The sequence below is a fragment of the Schistocerca gregaria genome, chromosome 1 (assembly GCF_023897955.1).
Source record: "Schistocerca gregaria isolate iqSchGreg1 chromosome 1, iqSchGreg1.2, whole genome shotgun sequence".
In the NCBI taxonomy this organism is placed as follows: Eukaryota; Metazoa; Arthropoda; class Insecta; order Orthoptera; family Acrididae; genus Schistocerca; species Schistocerca gregaria.
The window spans coordinates 442,008,180-442,035,852 of record NC_064920.1 but is presented as its reverse complement, the minus strand read 5'-3'; the positions used below and the strand labels follow the sequence as shown (position 1 = coordinate 442,035,852).

The 27,673-nt window shown below is 38.1% G+C and overlaps 1 protein-coding gene across 2 annotated transcripts in view; it reads left to right on the top strand.

Moving 5' to 3' along the window:
• The window catches only part of LOC126351588 (uncharacterized), a 44,191-nt gene that overhangs the window by 3,476 nt on the left and 13,042 nt on the right, over positions 1–27,673 (top strand). Inside the window, exons 2-3 of one of the 2 annotated variants that reach the window (XM_050002618.1) lie at positions 13,038–13,165; positions 17,477–17,741. In XM_050002618.1, the coding sequence (XP_049858575.1) occupies positions 13,039–13,165; positions 17,477–17,741 (392 nt within the window). In that variant the 5' untranslated portion in view covers position 13,038. Of the gene's footprint in view, positions 1–13,037; positions 13,166–17,455; positions 17,742–27,673 lie in introns of both variants that reach the window. The other variant, XM_050002617.1, reaches the window with a different exon arrangement.

Genomic DNA, 27,673 nt, shown 5'->3' with positions numbered 1-27,673 from the left:
TGCACAGTTGAAAGCTGTCAAAAGCGCTGCCAGGTGCCGGAATTCCCGTAAGGTGACTGGATTGCAGGGATATCTTACCATAAAAAAAAAGTATTAAAACGTCTTTCATGATGCGGCACTTTTTCACGATCTCAGTGTGTATGATGTTATATCTCTTGAAATTAGTTTGTACAATGGCATAGTTATTAGATACATTCAGCGCATTTTTGTCAGCGAAATATGTTGCGAATTGTGTTAGAAGCAAACAAGTAATAAATCCGAGCGCAATGCATGATGCAGCCGTTTTTTACGCTTGTCAGTTTTTATGGCGTCATATCTCCTGATCCATGTGTCATACATTGATCTGATTTTGTAAGTATTTTCAGGGGCATATACGGATACTGTTTACAAAATGTGTTGCATATAGAGTAAGTAGAAAAGAAGTAATAAATTTAAATGTAATGCACAACGCGGCAGTATTTCACGCTTCACATTGTTTATGACGTCACATCTTCTGAGCTATGTGTCATACCATGATGTACTTTTGTAGGTTCATTTAGCAGCAAATGCGGGTTCTGCCTGCGAAATTTATTGCGAATACAGGTAGTTGCACATAAGTAATACATTTAAACGTCATGCATGATGCGGCAATTTTTCACGCATGTCACTGCTCTTGACCTCATATCTCCAGACCTACGATAGGTAGGCAGTTTTTACCCCCACAGCGATTATTGCCTGACAGTAAGTATGGAATATGTATACCAAAGTTGGTTAAAATCGGTCCGGTGGTTTAGGAGGAGACGTGGGAGACACACACACACACACACACACACACACGCACACACACACACACACACACACACACACCATACACACATTTTTATAATATGTATGGATTTATTATCGTAACACTGGCCTCTCTATGCGTTGTGTGTTGAGCTATGACCGAAATTGCCTTTTCTTGCGACGCGACGCTGTGTGTATACACGTTCAGAAGAATATTTTTGAAGGAGAGGATATTATGGAATTCTAAATATTTACAAATGAAACCGGGTAGGATTTAACGTATTGTTGAAACTGAGGTAAATACAGTACTGTCTTCAACAAGAAAGGAATTATCCTAGCATTCCTCTTAAGCGGATGATGGGTAGCCTGTGTCAGTACGACTGGACAGGGTTTTGAATCTCGTTCCTCTCCAAAATAAGCCCAGTGTCATAACCAATGCGTCATGTATAGTTAGGTAACAGTGCCTTCATGGCAGAGAATTCCATATTTCAGGTTATTTAGTATCCAGATTAAAAATGGGCAGAAATGATATTTCAAGGGAATCGAGAACTCCTTCCTCGAAAACCAAAAGAAATCGAACAAATATCCAAGAACTCAAAACTTTGATACGTACAACAGCAATTTCTTAAAGCAATTCATTCTTCTATTTGCGCTCATTTACGTAGTTAAAGGAAGAATGTATTCGTTAGAGATGCAGTATTTGCACTGCGCATTGCGATTACACAGTCAACATTTTTAAGTGCGCTGTCAGTTATGTGTGGTAAACCGCAGCTAATTTTTGCTATCACTCTTAATCGACGAACTGAAGATATTACCTGAGGTAGTCCTACTCAAGTTGAAGATAATATCCGAGGAATTTGGATGGAAATTGTTACCACTTGTTTCTTGAACAAGAAAGCAATAATCCCAGCATTTCTCTTAAAGTGGATCGGGTAAATCATGGGTAGCCTGTATCAGTATGACTGGACAGGTTTTAGAATCTCGTTCCTCTCCAAATTAAGCACAGTGTCCTAACACACTGTGTTTGTACGTGTACTGGGAAGATGATGTTTCAGGACATAACGGAGGAAAATGTCTTCGATTTCATTTCTTAATAGAACTTTCTAGAGTTCTGTTCGTTTATACATATTTTCATAATGTTCTATTCGACTAAACTAAGACATGTTATCAATCGGCCTAGAGACCATGAAGATTGAGGATTTGATACTAATATCGTTAGTTTTCGCTACATGTAAACGCTTTCATACTGCCCCCCCTTCCCCTAAATAGGTGTTCTACGACAATGTTATCCTCATAGTACTTTTGTTCAGTTAGTAAATAAGCAGTCAGTTTAATATTGGTCCAGACGCACGTAGAAATATACATCCAAACATTCAATTTTATCATCTCATCACTACTGAATTACGCATCACATGCTCTTATTTGTGTTAAGGGAGAACGATAGGGTGACGCACGAAAACATTGCTCAAATTCAAGATATTTTTCTCCATGCTGGAATGTAGTAGACAGTGGTGTCTACTGCAATGAATAAAGCCTACATTGAAGCTTTTATTGGTATTTTTCATTGAAAAATATTAATAAGTTCCCTGTGTAACTGGGATTTTCCGGAGGCATCTCTGAACATATCATCTTACAGATATAACTTAAGTACATAGGTAGCATTTAAAAAAATAATAAAAAAAGGCGAAATTACAGGTATTTGAAAAAATGGCCATTTTCAGAAACCTCTTTTTTGCCCGGAAAAATTGGTAAATATCAACATAAAAAACATCGGCTGGGATGCACTGACGAGAATTTAGTTGGCTTCAAGGGAAACTCAATAATCATTTAAATCGGATGAAAATTGTATCGTGGGCGATGACAACCATGCCGAAAAACATTGACAAACATTTATTATATAAAAAAGGGACAAAGCTTGAAACTTATGGGATATAATCGGTACCCGATCGATAGTAACTATCGCCCCTACTAGTGGATGGCCGCTTTCTGCTACTTTGACCTGATAAGCCCTCACTTCCGTCCTCAGAGCCCTTCTCGTCGTTGAACGCATCGGCGCTGGCACCTCAATCTTCGGAGAATTGGCGCATTTCATCGCCGGTTTTGATTTGAAGGGCATTTACCACATGCATTAAATGTAAAAAAAAAAAAAAAAAAAAAAAAAAACAATAAAAACACTCGTCTTTGAATGACGCCGACTGACGCTAACTCAACCATGGAACAGGGGGGCGCTACATGAAAAAAGTGAACGTCTATTATGTGTTCGAGACATTGGTAAACATTTGCACCATTAGAGTCAGCCATAACCATCTCATGGACGCTCAACGAAGGGAGCGTGAACGCTGAACCTGTTCTCTAATGCCAAGGCGTGCCGTGGATGCTCGGCTTCAAACGCTCACATAATCGTTCTTATTGGAGTTCGCGCGTAATATTTTGGGGAATAATTCTTCAATGTATATAAATTCGTATCATGTAATAAAAAGTTTTCGATTTTTTTCGACCGTGATCCTGTTGTTCCCCCCTTACAGCGTAAGGGGTGGAACCCAGAGAGCATTTGCAGACATTTTGCCATTGTTCACTGTTCACTACCATCGCTTGTACCTGTGAACAAGCGTGTACACTAGAGGGGACAGTAGACAACACAAGGTACCGAGCAAGACGTGCCAACCCTACGTCAACATTCTGGAAACCATTGTGAAGTGCATGGCAGAGGGTAGGTACCATTTTACCAGTTATTAGGTGTTTTTTCCTGATCCGTTCACGTATGTAGCGCGGGAAGAATGATTTTCCGCTTGTGTAGTAGAAAAATGGAGGGGGGCGGGGGCGCCCAATGATATGTTGCTTGTGTGTAAAAATGTTCTCGAACCGGCCCTGTGAATAAAAAAAGGTTTCAACAAACTTGCCTGGGGCATCCCTAATTCTACATCTGTCGATGACTCTGTGTCCAAGACAACTTGTTGCGTGGGTCCCTGCCAAAAAAAATCCTCAGTCCAGTCACGAATTTCGCTTCATAACGCATTCGATTGCATTTTTCATAATAAGGGTAGATGTGGTATGGTACTGAGTCAAATGCTTGTAGAAAAACGACGAACAATGCATCTACCGGACTTTCCTGAACAGTGGGTTTCTGAACGCTGTGTTGATTTTTGACGCTAATAATTAATCAACACGTAGGCTTCATTAGCCAAGAAGCAAAACTGTCGTCTTCAGGAAGGAGCAGTTTTCAGAGAAGGGCGTTGATTTTGCAGAAGCAAGGAAAATGTCGTACGAAAAGAAGAATGTAAAGCATAGATGTCTGAATTTGTACACCAATGTGACGCGCCGCGCTTGGAAGGGGGGGGGGGGATAATGCACAGTAAAATAACACTGAATTGCAGCTGAAGTCAGCCTTAGCATTATTTCAAAACTTTTCTTATATCCTGGTTGACGATTTTTGGCTTGTTCCGCATTACTACTGAGGAGGAAATTTAAAAACACGACGCGAATAACTCAAGAGCAACAGAAGTTAAAGAAAGGCTAACGTTTACACTCTAGTTATTAACAACTGGAGACATTTACGTGAAAGTTGCTTCACATTTGAATAGTTGTTGTATCTCAATTACTTTCTTGTGGCTCGAGTGACATTTGCTAAGCACTTTTAGGATTTTATTAAAGTGCATATAAGGTAGTTAATTTCAGTAAAGTACAATAATGAAATGTGGATATACATACAACAAGTCATATAAATTACTTGTGAAAATCTGCTATAAACTTTGTTACAAGGCAGACAACATAACCGTGGGGAAAGGTTTTTATTTGTTAGGTTATTACCAATACATCAAAAGTTTCTAAATTAACAGTGATACATCAGCCATGTGACTATAGTCACAATAAACAAGTTAAAAGAGCATGATCAGTTCTTCGTATATTTTTAATTTTAATCACCATGTCGATTCAATTAAAATAATAGATACATAATTACATATTCGTACTTCTTTACTTTCAAGGGATTTAATTGTGCTGTTATTTTCAATAAAAATAAACACAAAACTTGCGCTTATTCACTCTGTTCCTCCATGGTTAAAGCATCTATTTAATTTATCGTTTTTCTCACGTCCCCACTTGAACCTTTGAAGTTTCAGAGCTTCGGCAATTTTCTACCGATCATATTTCTTTTTGTTCGGCATTTGCGCTATGGATGTCTTGGATCTCACAGACACCTATGACTTCTGTATTCTGCTATAAGAAATTCTATATTCTTTTCGTACCGTCCCCCCGATCACGCAACTCATGCAATAACGAAGGTTCACTCGCAAAACAGCACACGAATACTCTTCGTACTGATAGCGTTGTAGCGCAGCAGACGCGAGCTTTCTCTGACGACTCGCCGAAAGAGAACCAATTGAACACGAGCGGGCATCCGTGAATGGAAATCGAACACGACAAAACGGTGTACTCTGTCGTTCGGTTAGGTACCGTTTACGCTAGAGAGAATATTCCCGTCTGCTTATAGTCACTCCTGTGTAAACCAGGCTTTAGAAGTGATTTCTCACGTACTAAAGCCATAAAAAATTGAAATCTGGCAACTGATCCATAAAATGATGTGTTCAGCAATCTCATTGTGTTCGATTATTGAGGTCCGACCTGTCACAAAATGGAAACCACATTGAAACTCAAATGAAACATTGCACAGCTGTGCTGGACAGTGTTTAGTATGCCCGTCGATCGCATTACGTCGTTCCTTTCGGTTCTGAACGTACAGTGAGCATGTTTGATTACCACCATATAGCCTGGACTTGTCTCACTGTAAGTTCCGTCTCTGATCACATGAACCACTGGCTATGAAAACTACATTTTGGTACAGACGAGCTGCAGCCCAGCGTAGGGAATTGTCGGAAAGCACAGGCGGTTCCCTTGTAATATGAGGGTACTGGAAAGTTGGTACAAAGTTGCGACGTATGTCCAAGTTGGAGCAGCGACTATGTAGCAATAGCTGGAAGGTGAAGCTAACTGTTGATAATAAAACATTTTTGTTCTTCACTGAGGTTTCGATTTCGCGACCGACTGGACCCCAAAAAACGAACAGCGCTCTCAAATAGGCCTACCCTTATGAGACTGGAAACGCGATCCCCGCTGCAGTCATTAACGCTACCTGTAGACGACAGGTGCCTGGCCAGGGGTCGACTTACAACACCTGGACACATAACTATCCTAATTCTGTGTCGCTTCCCAGTAGGCTTTTATTCGGAGTTTGTTGCCGCTTCCCATAAACAAATACCTTCATTATTTTCGGTAACATTTGTTTGAGAAATATATTACCCATTTCTATTTGCCTAACCTCTTTTGAAAGTTTATGGAAAGTATCGTTACATAGTTCTATGTATTTATCGTTGCAGATATATTAGTTGTTTTAATATGTTTTTCAATTCAACCTTGTAACTTGTTTAGCAAACGAAATCAATGACGTTGCTCAAATTCCGGCAGTAAAAAGCAACAGGCATAAACTGAAAACGCATACAGATCTGAAAACCGAAAACTATGATCACTTATTCGTCAATGGAAAAGAATGCACAGCCGAAACTGAAAAGCAAGAAGTAACAAGTGAGAACTAAGAAATGAGAACTGAAAACCGAGAACTTGGAAGTGGCAAGTAAGAAATGACATCTGAGAAACGACATAGAAGTGAGAACTGAGACCCAAACATGGAGAACTAAAAACTGAGAACCAAGGTCAGTTCTTGAGATGAAGCAGAATTCTTTGGAAGCAAGAACTTTGCAATTCTCACTTCTCAATTTTGCGGTCACTAATCCAGACTGATAACAAGTAAGACAAGTCAAAAACTCAGTTCAGCTTATTTTGAGCTCTACAGTCTCCTGTATCTTGTGCACTGTTTTAAGTGCTACAACTTCCACTCATTGCTGTTTTCAACACACCAAAAGTAAACTGTAATCCAACTTCATTGGTAATTTGCATCATTCCATTAGCAATTTTTTAAATGCCTGTGGTGTCCTTTGTGTCTGTGTCCTTGTTTTCTTTTTTCATGCAGTGATTCAAGTTACACTACTTTTATGTCACACATTATTCAGATTGTTTTATATAGTAACAACATGGTGATGGTATCTGTTTTGTTGTTGATAAGCTGTAGTGTTTTACTTGTTAATGAACAAGTGTTATCTTGATGTCTTCTTAAAATTTCAGTCACAGTTTTATACGTGTTATACCCTGTTAAGTGCTATCGGGCTTGGCAGCGTCTGCCGAGCAATGTTGGCTAGTGGGATGCACTGAGCTCCTGTGAGACAAGTTGACAAGCTACTTGAATGAGAAGTAGTGACACTGGTCTTGTAAACTGACAGTTGTCAGGAGAGTAGTGTGCTGACCACATGCCTTCCATATCTACATCCAGTGATGTGTATAGTTGAGGATGACACAGTGGTCGGCCAGTACCATTGGACCTTCTGGGGCCTCTTTGGGTGGAGTTTTTAGTTTTTTACTAAAATAGGCAATAAAAAATATATTAAGACTTTGACCCTGACATTTTTTCACTCAAATTTTAATGCTGCTTCTTCATGGTGTTAGTGATTGACTAACAAAAGTTTATTCAGGTGAAATTGATCCATACTCAAAAATAGAGAAAGGTCAAGGTCAGTAGACAGGGTGCAAAGTTTAGACTAGATTAGAACAGAGCAGGATATTTGCCTAAAGTGGTTTAGGAAATCCACAAAATTCTAAATCTGCATTTTCAGAAATTCAAATCATCCTCATTCATTCCAATCAAATACATTGGCATCTCACTGTATCAACCAACATATGGGAAAATAATTTTGAAATTGGTTTTCTTTCTTTTACTGAGCTTATTGTCATGTTCTGTTCTGCAGCATTATGTCTCCTGATGTACATATAAAATTCATAGTAAAACTAGTATCGAATTTTGTGGTTTTAGAGATATTCATGTGGTTACATAAAGTTTGAACATGCAATAGGAGATAAACAGTAAATTAATATTGTAATTGGAGGAGTCTGTTCATTTTAAGGCAGTGACTTTTCAGTGTGTTTGTTCACCGTAGTATTATTGATAGTTGTGCAATGTAAAGAAGCAAATTGTGTCTTCTTATAAGTACTATATTGCTTGACTCATACAGTGCAACTGAAAATTCTTAGTCAAGCTGGACTCTATAGAATACTGTATGCATATTCCTTTAAAATAAGTGTTAGAATTAAGTGTCCTTGGCGAATAATAGTCAAGGAGGAAGCCACATTTTTATGGACGGTCAGCATGAATGGACTCTGATTACCACCGAAAAGTACATCAGGAAAGCTGGAGATGGATTTGAACCTCACTTATACGGGATGCATCCAGTATCCAGTGTCCTGACCATTAAACTTAAGAGTAGACAATACACTCATCTGCTAGCAAGAAATGCTGATTCACATCTTTGATCCTGATGCAGACATCCGCTAATTTTGACTCAAATGATGGTATACTTCTTCCTCAACATCCAAGTCTACATCCATACTCTGAAAACCTCTATGAGGAACACAACTAAGGGTACTTTCTATTATAACACAGATCATGGTTTCTTTCCACTGCAGTCAAATCTTGTCCTAATGACCACTATGGATGCAATACAAGAGATTACACAGAATAGTTGACACCTATCTTCATGCATCTGCTAGTTTACTTTTTTCAGAACTTTTGTGAATCTCTCCCATGAGAAAAACAAGTCTTTGTCTTTTTGGGCTTCCCTTTCCATATTCATTTGCCTCTGACATTGAAAATCAAGGCAACCTAAGATAAAAAGAGTTTTAAGTAGGCTGAAGTACCTTAACTTTTAATATTTTTCATGAAGAAGAGCAAAAAAATGACCAATTTTTCTTGGTAGTTCTGTAGTCCCAGTGCATCAACTACATGAAATATGATATTATGTGAGCAGAAGTGCCTACTGCCTTCCTTTATGGAATCAGGAGCTGACACTGCTGGTGACACTAGATTTTTTACTTGTTGTTGTTGTTGTGGTCTTCAGGCTGAAGATTGGTTTCATGTACTCTACACACTAATCTATACAGTGCAAGCCACTTCATCTCCAAATGACTGCTACAACCTACATCCAATCCAATCTGGTTACAGTGATCATCTCTTGGTCTCCATCTCGTGCAATTTTTACTGCCGAAATTTTCATCCCGTACCAAGGTGACAGCTCCTTGACACCTCAGAATGTGTTCTATCAATAAAGCCCTGCTTTTAGTCAAGTTGTGCCATAAATTTCCTCTCTCCCCAATTCAATTCAGTACCTCTTCATTAGTTACATAGTCTACCCAATCTATCTTCGCCATTCTTCTACAGTGCCACATTTCAAAACTCACTGCTCTTTTCTTGTCTGAACTGCTTATTGTCCATGTTTCACTTCCCGCAAGGCTATATTTCAGACAGATACCTTCTCCAAAGGCTTCTTAATACCTACATTCATGGTCAGTGTTAAGAAATCCTCTTTTTCAGAAATTCCTCCCTTGCTAAAACCAGTCTGCATTTTATATCCTCTTTACTTTGGCCATCATCAGTTATTATACTGCCCAAATAGCAAAACTCATCTACTACTTTCAGTGTTTCATTTCCTGATGTAATTCTCTGAGAATTACCTAATTTAATTCTATTACAGTGCATTACCTGATGTACCACTCCCATTTAACTGCTTTCCAAGTCCTTTGATGTCTCTGACAGAATTAAAATGTTACTGGCAAATCTGAAATTTTTTATTTATTTTCCCTGAACTTTAATTCATTGCCAAGTTTTCTTTAGTTTCCTTTACTACTTGTTCAAAGTACAGATTGAATAACATCAGGGACAAGCTACAACCCAGTCTCACTTTCTTCCTCAACTACTGGATCCCCTTCATGTCCTCTGCTTCTTATTACTGCAATTTGGTCACTGTGCAAGCTGTACGTAGAATTTCACTCCCTATATTTTATGCCTGCTATCTTCAGATTTTGAAAGTTCGTATTTCAGTCAACATTGTCAAAAGCGTTCTCAAAGTCTGTCAATGCAATAAACATAGATTTGCTTTCCTTCTAAGATAGGTTTTACAGTCAACATTGTCCCACATGTTAATCTATTTCTCTGGAACCCAAACTGATCTTCCCCATGGATGTCTTCTACCAATTTTTCCATCTTTTGAACATAATTTTATGTCAGTATTTAGCAACCATGACTTATTAATATTTACACTGGTTAGTACCAAGTTTCTTTGAAAGTGGAGGTATTACATTCTTCTTGAAGTCTGCGGGTATTTCATCTGTCTCATATAACTTGAACACCAGGTGGAAGAGTTTAATCATCACTACCTCTCCCAAGGATCTCAATAAGCTGAGGGAATTTTCAGTTATGTGAAGTTGAATACTGAATTAATCTCCCTGAGTTGTACGAATTTGGCTCTGAAAAATAAAACAGCATCACAGAATCGCATTAGAAGTTTATGGCAACTATCCAGTCACTCATTCATCAGGCTGCATAGATCCTAACTTAAATGACAGCTTGGAAGTATGTGGAACAAGTTAAGGTATAAAACAGAAGGAGTTGTTATAAACTGCATTAATAATTAACCAAATTATATGAGCCTATGTTAATTTTGACACAGAAAATTTAACAGTAAATCTGCTCTTTTGAGAAAAGCTGCTACTTTCTCAGTGATATTAAATAGCTGCTTTGTGTTTCCTACTACTCAATATCTATCAGTTAATAGCCAAATTAAATCAGGTGATGCTGAGGGAATTAGATTCGGAAATGAGACACTTAAAGTAGTAGATGAGTTTTGCTATTTGGGGAGCAACATAACTGATAATGGTCAAAGTAGAGAGGGTGTAAAATTGTTTTGAAGAAGAGAAAATTTTTAAAAATGAGTGTAGATTTCACTGTCAGGAAGTCTTTTCTGAAAGTATTTGTATGGAGTGTAGGCAGCGAAACATGGATGATAAATAGTTTGGATAAGAAGAGAATAGAAGCTTTTGAAATGTGGTGCTACAGAAGAATGCTGCAGATTAGATGGGTAGATCATGTAATTAATGAGGAGGTACTGAATAGACTTGGGGAGAAGATGAATTTGTGGCACAACTTGACTAGAAGAATGGACCTGTTGGTAGGACATGTTCTGAGGCATAAAGGGATCGCCAATTTAGTATTGGAAGGAAGCATGGAGTGTAAAAATCGTAGAGGGAGACCAAGAGATGAATACACTAAGCAGATTCAGAAGAATGTAGGTTGCAGTAGTTACTTGGAGATGAAGAGGATTCATTGACAAGAGTTCTTTGTACTGGGTAAAGGTTTTAAACATGCTCCCAACAAATTATCACAAATGCAAAAGGAAATTAAAAAAAAAACATACCTTATTAGCCTCTCTTACAATTTATCTGAGTATCTAAATTTATGAATGGAAGATTCAGGTTAGCTTCACAAGTCATGTGGGTAGCTGTTGTTGTATGATTAACATTAATCTTGTCATTTAGATATTGTTGGCGTTGTGGTCTTCAGTCCTGAGACTGGTTTGCTGCAGCTCTCCTTGCTACTCTATCCTGTGCAAGCTTCTTCATCTCCCAGTAACTAGTGCAACCTACATCCTTCTGAATCTGCTTAGTGTATTCATCTCTTGGTCTCCCTCTACGATTTTTACCCTCCATGCTGCCCTCCAATACTAAATTGGTGATCCCTTGATGCCTCAGAACATGTCCTACCAACCGATACCTTCTTCTAGTCAAGTTGTGCCACAAACTTCTCTACTCTCCAATGCTATTCAATACTTACTCATTAGTTATGTGATCGACCCATCTAATCTTCAGCATTCTTCTGTAACACCACATTTCGAAAGCTTCTATTCTCTTCTTGTCCAAACTATTTATCGTCCACGTTTCACTTCCATACATGGCTACACTCCATACAAATACTTTCACAAATGACTTCTTGACACTTAAATCTATACTCGATGTTAACAAATTTCTCTTCTTCAGAAACGCTTTCCTTGCCATTGCCAGTCTACATTTTATATCCTCTCTACTTCAACCATCATCAGTTATTTTGCTCCCCAAATGGCAAAACTCCTTTACTACTTTAAGTGTCTCATTTCCTAATCTAATTCCCTCAGCATCACCCGACTTAATCCGACTATATTCCATTATCCTCGTTTTCCTTTTGTTGATGTTCATCTGATATCCTCCTTTCAAGACACTGTCCATTCCGTTCAACTGCTCTTCCAAGTCCTTTGCTGTCTCTGCCAGAATTACAATGTCATCGGCGAACCTCAAAGTTTTTATTTCTTCTCCATGGATTTTAATACCTACTCTGAATTTTTCTTTTGTTTCCCTTACTGCTTGCTCAATATAGAGATTGGTATATATGAACAAAAATAATCAATTTTTGAAAACGAAATGTAACTGAATAGATAAAAAAACTATTCACCAGAGGCATCAGGAGAACAAACATATGAAGGTATTGAAATTTGCAAGCTTTCAGAGCAAGTTCCTTCTTCCAGCAAAAAGGTTGAAGGAGAAGGAAGAGGGGTGAATCAAAAGGACTGGTGAGGTGTAGGAAATGGTGAGAGCTTGGAAAAGTCACTCAGAAGCCTGGGTCAGGGAAGACTTGCTGGATTTCTCGTGCCATCTGGTAAGTCACCCATAACCTGGGGTTCTGGGTGACTTTTCCCTCGTCATTGCTTATACTTCACCAGTCCTTTTCCTTCACCTCTCTTCCTTCCCGTCAACCCTCTCGTCAGAAGAAGGAGGCACTGGTTCAAATAACTTGCAAATTTGAAGACATTTACCTATGTATTCTCCTGCTGCCACTTGGTGAGTAGACTTTTCTTATCTGACCAATTATATGACATGACTATTTGTGCTTTGTAAACATATCAGTACCCCTTTTGTGTTAATTTTCTCATGCAGTATTTAAGGTATTTTAGTATTTGTTCTACTGTATTCTTGATAGTTTACAGAATTTTTTAGTAGAGTCATTTAATAAAAGTTTTCCACTTGCAGAGACACAATATGTTGTAAAATATTCTCCATTAAATGGTTAATGTTTCAGTCGTGGTAGTAGTGGCCTTCCTCTTCATCTACTGATAGACATTTAATGACAGTTATTGTACATGTCGCAATTCTATCCTCTAAAAACTTTTATGTCAACTAGATTTCTTTGCACTAGACAAAATGTTTCAGCTTCCATAGATGTATTTGTCTTCCCAGTAATTTTACTGACGTTACTGTTTATTTATTTACTAGAAAGTTTTAATGTCCAATTTTTTCTTTTTTTGTTACAGAATGGCTTTCCACATCTTTTACATCATTCTTCTGCTGTGCATGAGTGCTTCTTCATATGCAGATGACACAGCAGCAGATGATTCAGAACCACTTGACAGACACTCTCTTCCTGTGATGAATCTTCCTGGTATGTTATTGCGTTGAATTTGCAAGTGTCCTTTTAATGTTTTTTGTCTTAGTCATATTGGCTCAAAATTTATTTCTGCACTTTTGATTTTGCATAATACACAAGATTCATACACCTTACATTATCTGAAAATCAGATGTTTTCATTTAACAATATACAGATGTAGCTGAGTGCAATTTTCTGTTCTTATTGTACATACATCATGGTTAGTAATTTTTATTTGGACTGGGAAGGAGGGAGGTTGGAGTGCAGGGCCCTCATATTTAAACAGCAGTTGTGAACTGTTAAGGTAATGTATGTGACATAATTAGAACAGTGTGGATTTAAAACTGTAAAAAAATATTACCAGTGTGTTAATAACAATGAAACACACTTTGAAATCAACACTGACAATCAAGCAACAGGCATATATCGGTTACGTCACAAAAATGTATTATTCCTTATCATTAAGAGATAGCACATTTGAAGTGTTGCATTGAAATGTTATAGTAGTCATGGACAGTAAAATTTTTTATGTATACAGTAAAACATTACTTGGTAATTATGCAAATACCCAGTCTGTGACATCAGAAAACTGTTTCAGGTTTGTACTCACACTGCTATTATTTCTGGCTGCCTTGAATTGTTGGCAGGATTGAAAAAAATATCTAGTCCATGCAAATAATACTATAGAGATAGGTGGTAGTTATTTGGGGGAATAAAGTTTATCATTGGCTTGAAACTGCAGGATAATACAGTAATTGATGTTAAATGGGATGCCTTATCGTTTGAATCATTCTGTCTCACACTGTCAGGATTTAGGAGATGTTTTAGCAACATTACATGTTATATTCTTATCAATAAATATGACAGACTCTCAGCAGAAAAGATAACAATGTCATTAGTTCTCTATGGAAAAAGGACAGTTAGGATTTAATTTGCCTTCAGCATTATGGTCATTAGAAATAAAGCATTAGCTCAGACAGTGTAATGTTGGGGAAGGAAATTGGCTATGCCCTTTTTGAAAGAACTCTCCAGACATTGACCTTAATTGACCCAGAGAAACCACAATACATCTAAAACATGACTGTTAGATGGGGATCTGAATCCTGCTCATAGTGAGTCAACTGTGGCAACCATTGTCCACCTCGCTTGGTACGTTAGGTATACAAAGTTCCCACAATGGCAGATACTTGTTGGTTGTATGCTCACAGGTACAGTCATTTTCATGAAATTCTGCAAATATAGTGGCCTTCATATATGTCATGTATAGCAAGAGTTAACATACAATTGTAAGATTTAACATACAAAAATTTAACATACTCTTTTCAAATACAGCACAGTATGATGAGCCTGTTGGAGGACAGGATCTCACATTCCTGAAATTTTTAGTCACAACTGTCACACACTCCTTATTATGTTCTGGACCAGTTGCCTCATGTCCTGATACTTAAATATTCTAATTGCTGTATGAAATTTCCCCTGCACAGTGCATTACTGGGACTATATTTGACTCAGTGGTGGAATATATTACAACCTATCTCACTGGATCAACAAATTCTTATCTCCCAATGACTCTGGATAATATTTTAACACAAAAATCAGGGTTAACTATGAAAATGTTCTGGCGCTACCATCTTGAAGTTAGCTAGCCTTAAGGAACGTCAGAGTGTTTTTACTGAGCCTCAAAATTTAGCCTGGATAACTCTCAAATATGTTATATGAAAGGAGATTACTAGTTTGTAATTATTACAAATAATTTAGTCCTTAGGCATAAAATTGTGGCAGAAGTTCACTCTTAGCCTTTGAGTAATCAGTGAACATATATATGCTTTTTGATTAGATATCACTTGACCATAATTCATGTGAGAGTTTCAAACCACCTGCCATAATGTTGTAGATCTGGAATAGTGTCGTAATCTTGTAAATCTGGAGTAAGACTTGCTACACTGCAAAAATTCTCTTCTGCTCCATCCAGCTGAAGCTGGTGAACTCTTTGGCCACCTAGAACTGAACTTGTCTCTTCAAAGTAGCATGACAAACATAACAGAAATTGCTTTAGTGCAATATGATTTGCTCTCCAGAATAATGATCACCAGTTCCAATTGAGAGTACTGTACATGAATTTGGACAAAACAAAACACAATTGCACTTAAAGAGAATTCCTAAGCTGACAGAATCGGATTGGGTGCAGGCATGTACCAGCGATCACTTTTCTTGGTGTCTAGATGTCTATATGTGCTAAGCAACCAACTCTTAAATGTCTACCCTTTGAACAATATTTCTCTTTATTTGACCAACTAGTACTGTTTTGTAGCATTCATACATATGAGAGTTTCTGACTTTTTTTTGGAGGAGGGGGAGGATGGGGCTAGATCTGGGGGTATGGAGTATTTTTAATGTTTGGAAGATGAATGGCAACTTGTAATTAGCCAAAAAAAGTTCCATTTATGAACCTGTCTGCATAATGCAGACTTGCAAATCATTTTCTTGAAATAAAAACATTTGACTACACTATATTTTTGCTTTCCTGAGAGCTAGGGTATGGGTATGCGTGTCCTGGATTCATAGCAATTCTCTACATTAAATAATGCTGTAGAGTTGAACTACACATTCAGCTGCAAAGAAAATCGGTCATGGGACCCAATTAACCAAGAAAATTGTCTGAATGAGGTAAGCATAAATCACAGCTTTTCTCTTCCTCTCCAAAAAACCTACCAGTTCAAATTAAAGTTAACTCTTCTTTTCTACACACAGAGTCAAGGAAACACTCAGTGTGCCTTGAGTCTAGGTATGACTCGCAGTTGCTATGAACTTGCTATTAAATAAACTGCTTCTATCACTGTTGATGTATACTTGGCACAACATCATTTTACAAATGTATTTATGTATGTATTTATTTACACGTCAAGTTCCGTAGGACCAAATTGTGGAGCAAATCTCCATGGTCATGGAACATGTCAATACATGAAATTGCAGCATGAAAGTAATAAGAGATAAAAATAAAATGTTTATGAACCCAAAAAAAGTAAAGTCATAAGTTTACGTAAATGAAATCAACAGTACAACAAGAATCAGCTTAATTTTTCGAGGAACTTCTCGACAGAATAGAAGGAGTGACCCATTAGGAAACTCTTTAGTTTCGTTTTGATAGTGGATGGATTATGTAGCCTCTGTGAAGATATATTGTGTTTTCTTTTAGATTTTACAATACAAACTTAAGCAAAAACATGGAATGGTTTTATTTAAGAATCAAATCATAAATATTCACAATGGTATGATAAAGGAGAACCACTTTCTATAAGGAAGTATTAAGGAGTGCACAGGAGCATAAAATAGACACAGAGTAGTATATCTGACCTGATGTTATTTCAGTTAAAAATTGTGGGCTGAGAGGCTATGTTGATGTATAAAACAGCTTTCTGATGTTTCATCTCCAACTGCAGGAGACATCTTTCAAGGTTTAATGGCTACTGCCACTATGGCTTCAGGGGATATCACTTTTATAGAGTGCATAGAGGGAATCACCATACAGCATGTGATGGTGACTGTGATTATCTCTGGAAGGCACCATCATTCTCAGTCAAAAATAATTGATTGTAATTCTGTTGGCACAAAGTCAATGTTCGTATTTTATCTGACTTCAAACCTTCTTCTTTTATATTAAACTTATCACAGTGTTAATGGTTCTCTATTATTTCTCTATACATGTCTGATGACAATGCAATGTCATTGATAAAATACTCGTCTCACTGAATTTTGTGTTGTGGTTTCCATCTCACATTATCATGCATTCATATATAAATAACAGGTAGAGATTCATGAACACCATAACAATATTAATAGAAAAGAAGAAGTTTTGAAGTTGGATAAAATATGGATGTCGACGATGCGCCAACAGAATGACAATCGTTTATTTTTAATCAAGAATGATGATGCCATCCAGAGATAGTCACACAGTCTGCATTATGTGATGTATGATTGTGTTCCCTTTGCACTCTGTAAGTATGAGAGCCCCTCAAGCATTAATGGCAGTAGTCATTTTACCTCAGAAGGTGTCTCCCACAGTTGGAGATGAAATGTCAGGAAAGAGTCTTGTACATTGACACTGGCCTCTGAGCCTGGAAGTAAGTCTGAGAACTAAGCTGCCTTGTTCAACTCTTTTGTTTAAGTGTCTGGCAACGACTCAACATCTTCTCTGTACAGTAAGTGGTTTTCTTTTCTCATATACTCAGCTAGACTGTTATCATATAAACATTAAATGTAGTTAGAAATAGCCAGAGTCTAGTGTAACGGTGTGCATGTCATCAGTGGGCCTGAGGACTGTTACAGAAGACCTGCCAGCCAATGTGATGTACTTCCTGGCTTCTGCTGGTGCTATCATTCTGGCAGTACTGGTGGTAGCTGCTATACTCTCCCTCATCTTACCACTCTTTGGCATCAAGCTGTGCTACCTGTTGGGCACCTGTGAACATGTCACCTACTTCAGTCAGCCTCTTGGTGCTGTGGGAACTCAATATGATGCTTATGCCAATGGTGCCACTTTTAACAATCCAGTTCCTTCAACTGCTTATTCATCATCAGCATACCAAAAGCGGTAAGATATAACAAGCATATTTATCTAACTGAGCTAAAAAATCTAATGTTGTAATAATTACATTTTAAAATCTTAAAGTCTGGTTGATTCCTGCTCTGATGTTACAAATAATGCCAGGACAGGAGCTTCTGGTCTGTTGATCATGACACATAGAATTCTGAATCAAGCACAGTTACCAAGAACACTTCACACTGAAAGCACATTTATTTAGCACAGATGGTGATGAACTGTCTGCCCAGTAGAAGTGCATCTACTTATAAGTAAATATAATGTTGTAATAAATTCCAATATTTGTTACCTGGATATTTAAGCAATGTCAGCTTGCTCTAAATGCAGAAAAATATAAGATAATACAATTGAGGAAGAAAAACAATCTTGTAAAATTTGAATATAGTATCAGCAGTGTGCTGCTTAACAGTCACATTGATTAAATAGTCAGGCTTAATCTTGCAAAGTGATATGAAATGGAACAAGCTCATGTGGATGATAGTAGGGAAGGTGAATGATTGACTTTACTTTATTGGAAGTTTTAACAAACTGTAGCTCTTCTATAAGGGAGACTATATATAGAGAACTTGTATGACATATTCGTGAGAGGTGTTTCAATGTTTGGGATCCTCATCAGGTCAGACTAAAGCAAGACATCAAATCAATGGAGAGGCATGCTGCTAGACTTGTTATTAGTAGGTTTAATCCACATGTGTCAAGCAGATGCTTCTGAACTTAAATGAGAATTCCTGGAGGAAAGATGATGTTCTTTTAGTGAAATATTGCTGAGAAAATTTAGAGAACAGGCATTTGCAGCCGATTGCAGAACAATTCTATTGTCTCCAATGTATATAGGCATATAGACAGTTGTTTTTCTGTTATTCCATGTGACAAACTGGTTTCAGGAGCTCTCTGTGGCTGATAGACATCCTGAACAAGATGCAGTCACTTGTCCTATTTCAGAGGATGCCTCCCAGCCTGTAAGATCCAGACATTTATAGAGAGTCAGATTATTGGTAGTTGGGAGCACCAATGTTAGGTACATAACGGGGCCATTTAGGGATACGGCTGCCAAGGAGGGGAACAAGTCCAGCGTGCACTCTGTGTGCATATCACAGGGGAGTTATCCCAGATGTAATACACGTTGTTTCAGATGCAATGAAGAAAACAGGGTACAGCCAACTGCAGCTGGTGTCTCACAGTGATACTAATGATGTGTGTCAGTTTTGATTGGAAGATATTCCCTCTGGTTTCTGGCAACTATCTGAATTGGTAAAGGCTATCAGTGTTGCTTGCTATATGAAGGCAGAGCTCCTGTATCCTTGGTAAAGAGCCAAATGGAAGATCCGAATCAGAGGCTCATTGGTTCTTCAACCAAGTAGGCTGTAAATTCCTTGACTTGCATCATAGGGTGGTGTGCTATTGGGTTCTGCTTAATAATCTGGGTTTCATTCCAAACAGGTAGCAGCTACAGTGGTAACAGGGACTGTGCGGAGTGGACTGGATGGTGTTTAAGGTTAGAGAGTCTCAGGAAAGAACATAAATGGCTTCAGTTTCAAGGAGTGTAGCTCAAACACAAGATGAGGCTTGACCAAGGAACTTTAGTGAACTGTTATAGCTGTATTGGGAAAGAACCAGAGCTGCATAGCCCCAAGCACAATATAAAGTACTGAAGCTTAAATCATTATAGGTACTGAATGCTGGCTAAGGCCAGAGATAAGTTCATTTGAATTACTTACAAACAACCTAACGGCATTCAGAAAGGATGGACTAGAAACAGTTGGTGACAGTGCATTTGTTGCTGTTATAATTAGTTTATCTTATGGTGAAATTTTAGATAGTTCTTTTGAGTTCTTATTTATAAGTCCCTGTAGAGCCTTGGCCTCTTTTGCCACCTGCCACTATTCTTCCCTGTCCTTGGGTTACCTTCTCAAATTTCTGATTTATACTGCTTTGAGGTCCTCATCCATACCTTCAAACCACCTTTTCATGGGTCTTCCTCATTTCCTTCTCCCTGCAGCTTTCCTATAAACATTTTCTTAACACTTTGAGTTTATGGCCTTCTCTGTACATGTTCTTCCCATTGTATTCTTCCTTGCTTGATTTTCATGACAATATTCATCTGTCACAAAAGTGTCAGTAGTTCTTTGTTCATCCTTATCCTCCAGTTTCCTTCCTCTCTCTCTGCCTCAAACATCTTTCTCACAACCTTCCTTTCCCATTTCAGTAACCAGCCTTCCTCCTTCATGGGCAGCCTTCTGATCCATAAATTACTATAGGTCTTAAAATAATCAAAAATGTATTTGGATTTTTGGACTCTTTCTAACACTTCTTGATCTGAATGTATTCTGCAAAGAATAATAACATCAGTTCCTAATTGCTATCATTTCATGATTTTCTCCTGTTGTCCTGTTACCTTCTGTTGTTATTGAGTCTAGGTATTTAAAACTTTACCACTCTTTGGTACTATTCCCCATTTATTATTATTGAAATTTTTATCTTCACCATGATATCCCATTATCAGACACTTTGTATTACCTACATTCATTGCCAGTTCTAACATCTGCACTGCTCCTTTCAATGCAGCATAATCATTCTTTAAAGCTCTGATATTCCTTGCAGTTAATGTTACATCATCAATGTATGCTACTAACTGGACCTGATCATAAAATTTTGCTCCGCCTGAGTTGGTTGACATTTGCCATATTACCTTATCTACTGATAATTTTAGGAGTGGACCAGAGCTCACAGTCCACTATGCACATGGAACTCTTCTGACAACTCTTCCTCTACTCTGACCTTGAAAACTGTTGCTTTTTCACCATTCTCATTAATTGTAGTGGGATTCTTAAGCCTTTCATACCAAGGAGAATCTTATTCTTGTCTAGGCTGTGTCATATGCTTATTTACAATCAATCTACAGCTCTTCGCATTGCTTGTCATATTCATCAACTTTCTCTAGCACTTCTCTCTCTCTTAAGTGTCCTCAGGTTCCAGGTGGTTATCATGATATCCATTTTCCTTCTTGTTAACTTTATTCCTTGCTGTGTCAGCTTCCTGTAATCCATATCCTTCTAGGCTGATGTGCAGTATCTGCAACAACTCCATTTAATGAGCTGAGGTTGTTAGCTGAATGCCCAGCCCCCAACTTTGAGGACCAGGGTGGCTTTCCTTCACCTAAGAGTGCCCCCTGCTCTATGTGAGACATGATTCATCCTGTGTTAAAGCCTGTCTGGCTTGGGTGATCCTGCCAGCAGCTATGCTACTGCCAGCATTGCACTTGACTTCACTACAACATGCAAACCCTCTCACCCAGCACTGAAGGCGCCTTCAATAATGCTGTCTCATGGGAGTGTGACTCATAGTATGGGTAGAGCTTACACTTGACAATTGGAATAAATTAATAATTTGTTACTTTTACTGACCCCCTGACTCTGATGATACAGTTGCTGAAATATCAAAGATTACTTGCATATATACTCAAATAGATACTCCACTCATGGAGCTATAATTGGTGATGGCTTCAGTCTCCCCTCGATGTGTTGGCAAAAATACATGTTCAAAGTTGGTGGTAGGCATAAAGCTCCATCCAAAATTTTACTAAGTGCTTCCTCTGAAAATTATTTTGACTTATAGTTTAGGAGACCAATCAAAATGTAAATGGTTCCAAAAATATACTTGTCCTCCTAGCAACAAATAATCATGAGCAAATAAGGAGCATCGTGATGGGTACAGCGGCTATTAACCACAAGGTAGTTATAGTGACACTGATTATCATAAAATCCAAACCTGCCAGAAATAAAATCTAAAGTATATCAATTTAAAAGAGTAGATCAAAATTCGCTTGACACCTTCCCAAGAGAAGGTCTCTATTCCTTCTGAAATAATGACGTAAGCATAGAACAGATTGTGCTTGAATTCAAGAAAGTAGTATCAACAGCAATTGAAAGATTTATACGAAATAAATCAATAAGGGATGGAACTGATTTCCCACAGTACACAAAACACATTAGAACACAGTTGCATAAGGAATGGAAATAGCATGCTAAATTTAAAACAACACAAAACTGCCAAGATTGGCAAAGTTTTGCAGAAGCTCAAAATTTAGCAAGGACTCCCCAATGAAACTGTCTCGAAATTTGGCATATGTAAAGTACACCAGTAACAAGACACGATCAATACTTTTATATACACATCTAAATCTATAGTCTAAAAACCACCATTAGGTTCATGGCAGGGGGAACATCCCGTTGTACCAATTATTAGGGCTTCTTCCCATTCCATTCATGTACAAAGCATGGAAAGAATGATAGTCTGAATGCCTCTGCACATGAAGTAATTATTCAAATCTTATCCTCATGATCCCTGTGTGAGTGATAACACTGGGGATTGTAGTATATTCCTAGAGTCATCATTTACAGCTGGTTCTTGAAACTTTATTAATAGACTTTCTCAGGCTAGTCCTCCAGTTCAGATCTTTCAGTATCTCTGTGACACTTTCCCATGGATCAAACAAACTTATGATCATTCATGCTACCCTTCTCTATATATGTTCAATACCATCTGCTAGTTGAATTTGTTATGGCTCCCATTCGTTTTGGCAATATTTTGGAACAGATCACATGAGTGATCTGTAAGCAATCTCCTTTGTAGACTGATTGCACTTCCCCAGCATTCTGCCAATAAACCAAACTCTAACATCCACTTTACCCACAACTGAGCCTATAAGATCATTCCATTTCATGTTCCTACAAACTGTTACACCCACGTACTTGTATGAGTTGGCCGATTCTAACAGTGACTCATTGAAACTATAATCGTAGGATACTACGTTTTTTTCATTTTGTGAAGAGAACAGTTTTACATTTCTGAGCATTTAAAGCAAGTTTCTAATCTTTGCACCTCTTTGAAATCTTATTAAGATCTGACCGAATATTTATGCAGCTTCTTTCAGATAGCACTTCATTATACATAACTGCACCATCTGCAAAAAGTCTGAGGTTGCTATTAATATTGACTGCAAGGTTGTTAATACACAGCATGAACAGCAAGGATCCCAACACACTTCCCTGGGACACACCTGAAGTTACTTCTACATCTGACAATGACTCTCCATCCAACAGAACATGCTGTGTCCTCCCTCCCAAAAAAGTTCACAATCCAGTCACAAATTTCACTAGATACCCCATATGATTGTAATTTTGACAATAAGCGTAGGTGTGTACTGAGTCAAATGCTTCTCAGAAATCAAGAAATACTGCATCTGTCTAACTGCCTTGATCCAAATCTTTCAGTATGTTATGTTTCACATGATTGTATTGCCAATAGTGTTGGTAATGTTTCTGATGTCTACTACAAGAGTAGTGTTAATACAGTTTTCCAAAATTCTTCCACAAAAAAATATGAAGTAAATATTCCAGAACTTGAATCAAAAACAGCTGACAGCTGCCTACTTATCTTAGAAGTAGACATCCTCAGTGTAGTGAAGCAACTCAAATCACTCTATAAACGCAAGCACTTTATTCTCATGAAGTTTTGAGTGCTATTGACAGGGGATCTTACATTGATTCCATATTTCTAGATTTCCTGATTTCCTTTTGACACCATTCCTTGAAATTGGCTTCAAATCAGATTGCATGCCTATTGATTATCATCTCAGTTGTGCAACTGGATTTGTTTTTTCTGTCAGAAAGGCTGCAGTTAGTAGAAATTGACACTAAGTCATCATGTGAAACAAGTAATTTATGATTTCACCCAAGAAAGTGTTATAGGCCTTCCGCTGTTCGTAATCTACATTTGATTTAAGAAACAATCTGAGCAGCCCTCTTAGATTATTAGCTGATGATCCTGTCATTTGTGGTGCAAAAAGTGGCAATTGGCCCTAAATAATGAAAAATGGAGGTCATACACCTGAGTACTAAAAGAAATCCATTAAATTTCTGTTACATAATGAAGAACACAAATCTAAAGGCTGCCAGTATGACTAAATACCAAACAGTTATTACAATTACAAACATGAACAACTTAAACTGGAATGATCACACAGATAATGTTGTGAATAACGTGAACCAAAGACTGTGATTTCTTGGAAGAACACTCAGATGATACAATGACTCCATGACCTACACCACATTGTCTGTCCTCTGCTAGAGTATTGCTGTGCCGTGTGAAATCCATACTAGATGGGACTGATAAAGTTCAAAGAAGGACAGCAGGTTTTGTACTACTGTGAAATAGGGAGGGAGTAACACGGATGCAATATAAAAGCTGTGGGGCAATCATTAAAACAAAGGCATTTTTCACTGCTGTGAGATATTTTCACGAAATTTGAATCACCAACTTTCTCCTCCAAAGGCAAAACTATTCTGCTGAGGTATACCTTCATAGGAAGAAATGATCATAGTAATAAAAGATGAGGAATCAGAATCCACATGGAAAGATGTTCTCTTTCTGTGTGCTCTTCAGGAGTGGAACAGTAGAGAAATCTGTGGAAGTGCTTTGATGAGCCCTCTGCCAAGCACATGAGTGTGAACTGCAGAGTAGTCGTGCAAGTGTAAATGTAGATGGCTGGATGATTCTCTGTCATTGACAGACATGGGCTACACAAGCAAAGACTAGGATTAAGATTATACCCAAGAATGAAATTTCTGTCACCGGAACCCTGTGCCGTTTTTCACTGCAATTTTATTGGAGATGTTGGAACATCTGTTCTACACTAATATGACAATTCTGTGTGACTATAAGCTCATCGAGAGAACTGAGTATGGCGGTGACTATGATATTATTCAGGCATGTCATATTCCTGGCTGGCAGATTTCTAAAGTATTATCAGGTAAATACAGTTAAGGATAGATTAGGTTCTGCAGCACAGCCACTATTACATCATACTTCATTCTGTTCGGTAATATCCCACTGTTATGTAGTTCTAAGTATATTGTTCCCTTGAACATCTGTGCTTGCAGCAAGTGGTGATAAATACAACCGAATCATACAAGGAGTATATATGCCCATGAGGGCTTGCCTTCTGAAAACATGATAGTGTTGTGAGATTGTCATATGAACATTCTCCCGCACCTCTCCCCCTTAAAAACATTCTATCTTGCACATCTCTGTGACAGTTTGGGCCACCATGGAAGAACAAACCATAATATGTTCCCTCTAGAATTGCTGCAGTTCATCTGCTGTCACCAATGTATGCCTCTTCTTATCTGGTGTAACCAAGACAATCACCTTTGTCCTAACACATGAAAATTTCACTCATCTTACGGGATACAGGTAAATTGCATATCACTCATACTTTGTGTTGGTACCCACTACTGACAAGCGTACTAGCTCATGGGAATGAGCATAACTGGCACTGACCTCCGTTGTTGCAAGATGGTAATGCAGTGACTAGCACTTTCCTTTGGAGGTACAATAAGGTCCAACATAGTCCAACAGCTTAGTCCGTGCCTGGCATAGATCTGCCCGAAGTTGATCCGGTGGTAGCAGGATATAAATTAACTGTTCACACACTGTATAGGGTGTGGGTTACCATAAGACTGCTATTTCTACGGGAGTGTGCATGAGCTTTTGCCATTCTAACCATGCATCCAACAGGTCTAGTCAGGCATGCAATATACTTAAATCTTGATTCATTGTATTGCTCATCAGTTTTATGTATCTAGTCAGTTCCACTGTTAACTCCGACAACTTATTAAAGCTGTTTAACACCCCATGTCCATGTTTGTCAATTGGGCAGCATGTCTCTTTGCCAGAACTTTAATGCCTTCCCCTTCTGCTTGCACATGAATCAAGATATCATTAACCTGCCTTATACAGTTGTCACCTGTTCTAAACACAGTTTTTAACAACCTATCTCATGTATCTATCCATCCCCACTGATGCCTCCTCCGAGTGCATGGAACCAAATCCATGGCCTGCTGTTATTGGTCACAAAGATGAGCATAGGAGACTCGCAGCACCTGGCATTCCTCCTCTCCAGTTTTCTGGTGATGCTCCTTGAAAATTTCATCCAGCTTCTCAACCTCACTCTTCAAATCCCAAGCACTGTATGTCAGTCTGAATGTCCATCAATGATCCATCATGATGACATATTTTTGCCAGGTGAAAAGTACCCCACCCTTTATTAGTTTTACCTGCACAATGCTGATCCCTCTGCAGCTTGAAAAGAGCAGCAGCATCAATAACATGATGCCCTTCATGGCTATCTCCGCTGGTGGCAGTCCCTGAAGCATCAACCACTCTCAAGTCTCCTTTATATCTATCACAGTATGTTTTAATGTATAAGACAATGTGCACATAGATTGTGCAAAGGTGGTCTTCTCCACTTGCTGCTACCCTCATATTTGGTTCTGCTGCTGGTAGCATATGCAAAATGTGGGCAACTGTTGAATGCCCACTGTCCTACGCAGTATTCAGAAAACTTAGCAGTCTGTTGCTGCACCTGTTCCTGATATTCCAGGGATTTTATATTTACTTTTTGTACTTGATTAATTTCTCGGGAAATTTTGTATCAGTTTCCCATTTTTCCCATCTTTGGTGATGGCATTTTCCAGCCACATATTACCTCATACAGTGACAGACCCATACTCTATGAACTTTAGAATTCTATACTGCCACAATGTAGGATAATAGGTATCTCAGTCATTATCATGACTGTTGATATAATGGCTTAACATTTTCCCTATTGCAGATGAATTCACCCTGTTCTCCCATTTGCTTCTGGGTATAAAGAACTTTTTTCTACTTTATAAATATCTAACAAATGAGGAAACTGTTTCATTAACACTAACATACTATTAATGCTCTAGTAAATATCCACATTTTTGGATTACCTAACTTCATGAATGAATTGTTCACCATGATCTGAGCCACCACGTCGGATTGCTGATATAGGATAGCCACCATTCCCATAGCATGTAAAGTGATCTGTTTTTGTTAGCACATAGTGATTCCCTGCCAGCATTTGCCCAGAAGAACCTAACATATTCAAACCAATCACTTAAAATGGTTTACTGGCTTCTGGTAAACTTTGGAGAGGAATGTGCAGATGGCTCAATTCAGCTCACTATACACATGGTATGCAGGTTTTGACATACTGCTCCATGGCCTGCTTATGTGTTCACCACCAATACTATTCAGCTGCATGTCATTCTGTGGTTCTTCAAACCCATGGCCTGCTAACACATGATCTTGTGCCTATCTCAGTACTTCTTTGCACCACAACACAAAGTCTGCGTTTTGTTTGCTTACATAACACTCTGTCATGCACAATGAATTGTGGCTGCATTAGAAATAGCTTATGGTGTTTGCCCTGAGCTCAAAATTTTTTGCCATTCTCCAACAGTGTGACCCACTCCTTGTAAGATACAAATCTTCCACCTGAAGCCAAATGCACTCCCATGTGTTTTTCCTAGTTGTTGGATTACCTCAAAATCAAGCTCTCTGAGTTTCAGTGCATAATATATTAAACTGCTTGATGGATTTTTCAAATCTAATAGCATTTTTAAAGCTTCATCATCAGTTTCCATTTTAAATTTCCTAACATGCAAATAACATCAAAAGTATGTAATACCATGTATGAGACTCAGCATTTGTTTCACTGTTTTATAGTAATTTCTGTCCAGTTTATTCAACTGATATGAGGCAAAGACAGCTGGATATTTTGCTCCATGGAAGCATGATTATTTGTTTCACATGACAATATACATTCCTACTCTTAATTTGTAAAAACTAACAACGGACCAGTTGTCAGCATTTATTTCCATTTACTGAATGCATCTTGACATTCTGATGACCAATGAAACTTCACTCCTTTTTTCAGTAGGTGAGTATGAGGTCATCTTATCTACAAAAATTTTGGCACAAACTGCCTGTAATATTTTGGTAGGCACAAACAAGATTTTAGTTCTTTCTAATCCTGCACTGGTTTTACTTACGTA